This window comes from Nematolebias whitei, chromosome 1 (assembly GCF_014905685.2).
Source record: "Nematolebias whitei isolate Nwh7 chromosome 1, NemWhi1, whole genome shotgun sequence".
In the NCBI taxonomy this organism is placed as follows: Eukaryota; Metazoa; Chordata; class Actinopteri; order Cyprinodontiformes; family Rivulidae; genus Nematolebias; species Nematolebias whitei.
Genome location: NC_056498.1, coordinates 43,208,906 through 43,212,811, shown reverse-complemented (window position 1 = coordinate 43,212,811; position 3,906 = coordinate 43,208,906). Strand labels below are relative to the sequence as shown.

At 44.8% G+C, this 3,906-nt stretch overlaps 1 protein-coding gene across 1 annotated transcript in view; it reads right to left on the bottom strand.

Annotated features, from left to right (window-relative positions):
* Nucleotides 1–775: 775 nt before the first annotated feature.
* Nucleotides 776–3,906, bottom strand: part of LOC119419435 — a gene marked incomplete at its 3' end in the record, with an annotated part of 25,929 nt that continues 22,798 nt past the window's right edge. Inside the window, 2 exon segments of the mRNA XM_037686776.1 lie at nt 776–827; nt 909–948. Coding sequence (XP_037542704.1) covers nt 776–827; nt 909–948 — 92 coding nt within the window.

The following is a 3,906-nucleotide window of genomic DNA, read 5'->3' as shown; positions in this document are numbered from 1 at the left end:
CCTGTCCAGTTGTCCCTGTGATGGACTGAGACCTGTCCAGTTGTCCCTGTGATTGACTGAGACCTGTCCAGGTGTCTCTGTGATGAACTGAGACCTGTCCAGATGTCCCTGTGATGGACTGAAACCTGTCCAGTTGTCCCTGTGATGGACTGAGACCTGTCCAGTTGTCCCAGTGATGGACTGAAACCTGTCCAGATGTCCCTGTGATGGACTGAGACCTGTCCAGTTGTCCCTGTGATGGACAGAAACCTGTCCAGATGTCCCTGTGATGGACTGAGACCTGTCCAGTTGTCCCTGTGATGGACTGAGACCTGTCCAGTTGTCCCTGTGATGGACTGAAACCTGTCCAGATGTCCCCCACGTCTCACACTGTGACTGCTGGACATGGGCACCAGTGACCCCCGTGACCCAAAAAAGAAGAAACTGGTAAAGATGACGGATGATGGATAGATGGATGAATGGATGGATGGTTGGATGGATGAATGGATGGTTGGATGAATGGTTGATGAATGGATGTTGGATGGATGGTTGGATAACTTACATCTTTCAGTGTTTTGTTATTTTGACCTAGCCTCCTGCTACTTTTAGCTAATATTTAGATGCGTTTAGCCTTTAGCTAGTGTTTTGCTCTTTAATTTGGACTCAGTTTCAGCTTGTTGAGCTTTCAGGGTAAAAACAGTTTTTTATCAGTTCATGAACTGCATGACGTGTTTCGGTTTCAACAGTCTGGGTCAAAACATTTCATCTGAAGACCAGAGAAGAAACTTGAACTGACCTTTGTTTGAGACTTTGGGAGCAGGAAGAAGAACGGCTTCAGGACCGGAGACCTGCGGGTCAGAACCACAAGCAGACGTGAGTGAAGGAGCCAAGAACTTCTTGTGATTTATGGGGAACAGAAAGACACTCACACTTTGGGCCGCCCGCCCACGATGCCAGTGAGTCCAGGAGCTGAAAACAGGAGAAACTTGTGAAGGTTAGATGAGCCCAGCTTCCTGCTGCACGACCGTCTGAATCAACCCGAGTCACGCAGAGTTCAGCTGAACCACAAACAAAACCCAGCGCGCTTCAGGAGGAGGTCCCGGCTCGGTTTATCTGCAGCCGGTCCAAACAGAGTTCAGCTCTTCATCATCACAGATAATGAGTTCATCCTTCAAACAGAGACAACTCGGACAGAAACGAGCCGACCAGTGAACGCCGGGTCACATTTGGACTTTTTCAATCTGCACAAAGTGTGACAGAAGGACACGAACCAAGGCCAAACAAGCTCCGCCTCCTCTAAAGTTGAACCAAAGGCTGTATCTTTAAACATGTTTGAGGGAGATTCAATTCAATTCAATTCAAAAATACTTTTTTAATCCCAGAGGGAAATTAAATACAAAAAGATAGACAAAAAGATTTGAAGCTCTCGACCTTTGACCTCTCTAAGTGGCTTTAAGAATCTGTTGGACTCCTGGCAGGGTCCAATGCAGACATGTTCCTGTTTTTAGTTTTATACATTTGTCTTGGAATCTAGCTGTTTTTTTGTTTTTGTTACCTTTTTCCTTTTAGCCATCCTATTTGTTAAAAAACAAAAAACAAAAAAAAAAAACCTGTAGTATGAGTTTTTATAACTGCTTATTGTTGTTGCTGTTGTCCATTGTTGTCATCTTTCTTTGTTGAAATCAGGTCTCTCTTGTAAATGAGTCCTCGAGGCTCAATGGGATTTACCTGTAGAAATAAAGGTTGATTGATTGATTGATAAATGTTGTAACTCATCATCCTGGTTTCATTAAAGAGTTGTTCTAGATGCTGATGCTGTGGACAGGAAGGATCTCTTGTAGCGTCTGTCCTACAACGGATTTGAAGAAGCCTCTGACTGAAGACACTCTGTTGTTGTATGACAGTCTGATGTTGTATGACAGTCTGATGTTGTATGACAGTCTGTTGTTGTATGACAGTCTGTTGTTGTATGACAGTCTGATGTTGTATGACAGTCTGATGAAGAGGATGCTGAGGGTTGTCTATAATGTTCTTCATTTTATGAAGAATCCTTCTTTGTACAATCATCTCCAAAGGTTCTAGAGGAGTCCCCAGAACTGAGCCAGCCTTCTTTATGAGCTTGTTGATCTTTTTTAAGTCACTTGCTCTGGTGCTGCTCCTCCAGCAGATGATGCAGAAGAGACAGCGCTCTCTACAACAGACTTATAGAAGATATGCAGCATCTTGCTGCAAACACTGAAGGACTTCAGCTTCCTCAAGAAGTACAGTCTGCTCTGTCCCTTCTTGTAGACGCTTCACTGTTGCATCTCCAGTCCAGTCTGTTGTCCAGGTGAACTCCAAGGTATTTATACTTCTCCACCACCTCCACTTCTTCTCCCATGATGGAAATAGGGTTGGACCTGTTCCTGTTTCTCCTGAAATCTACAATCATCTCCTTTGTTTTGTTCACATTCAAGATGAGATGATTGTTTCCACACCATGCCACAAAGTGGTCCACCAGTTCCCTGTACTCAGCTTCTTGTCCATCTCTGATACACCCGACCACTGCAGAGTCATCTGAATATTTCTGCAGATGACAGGAGTCTGGTTTGTACTAGAAATCTGAGGTGTACAGAGTGAAAAGGAATGGTGAGAGTACAGTCCCCTGTGGTGCTCCTGAGCTACTGACCACCTGGTCAGACACACAACCCTTCAGTCTCACAAACTGTGGTCTGTCCGTCAGGTAGTCTTTGATCCAGGTGATTGTTCAGGCCTCCACCTGAGTCTTCTGGAGTTTCTGACAAAGCAGATCAGGCTGGATTGTGTTAAACTGGAGAAATCAAAGAACATGACTCTCACAGTGCTGTCTGCCTTTTCTACATGACAGTGAGTCTGCTGAAGCAGGTGAATGATGGCATCTTCAACTCCAAGTCCATGCTGATAAGCAAACTGCAGTGGGTCCTGATATGTGCTTGTTTGTCTAGTCAGGTGGGTCAGCAGAAGTCTCTCTAGGACCTTCATGATGTGGGATGTCAGGGCAACAGGTCTATAGTCATTGAGGACTGATGGGTGCGTTTTCTTTGGTACTGGAACAAGACAGGAGGTTTTCCATAACACTGGAACCTTCTCCTGGGTCAGGCTAAGGTTGAAGAGGTGCTGCAGAACCCCACAGAGCTGCTCTGCACAGACCTTCAGGACTCTGGGACTGACACCATCTGGACCTGCAGCCTTACTCTGGTTCAGTCTCTGCAGCTGCTTCCTCACCTGACTTCTGGAGACGCAGAGGGGGGAGGCAAAGGAGGTATCAGCATCTTCTGAGTTGGTTGAAGACCAATAAGTAGAAGAAGGGTCCATGACTGAAGTGGTAGATACAATATCTGAGATGTGACAGGACAGCCTTGGGTCAGTGGAGGGTGGTATGTATGTTTGGCTGTGGGCAAGAGAGGAGGATGCTGAGCTTGTTCCTGAACTGAACCTATTGAAGAATGTGTTCAGTTCACTGGCTCTGTCCAGGCTTCCATCCTTCTGATCCTCCTTCTGCTTGAAGTCTGTGATCTGTTTCATCCCTGACCACACCTCTCTGATATTGTTCTGCTGGAGCTGTCTCTCCAGCTTCTTCTTGTACACCTCCTTGCTGTTTCTTATCTTGACTTTTAGTTGCTTCTGTGTGCTCCTCAATAATTCCCTGTCTCTCTCCCTGAAGGCTATTTTTTTCTGGTTTAGCAGTTCCTTCAGGTCAGTGGTGATCCAGGGTTTGACCTGTTCCTGACATCCAATAATTTGTGTCTTTATGATGCTTCAGCTGAGTTAACTTTAACTGATTATTTAATAAAGTCATAAATCCAGCACAGTTTATTTATTCATTTATTTTCATCTTCACTGATAAAAATAAAATATATATTTTTAAAATACATAAGATGTTTTTAAAAATCGTTTCCAGCCTCCGTC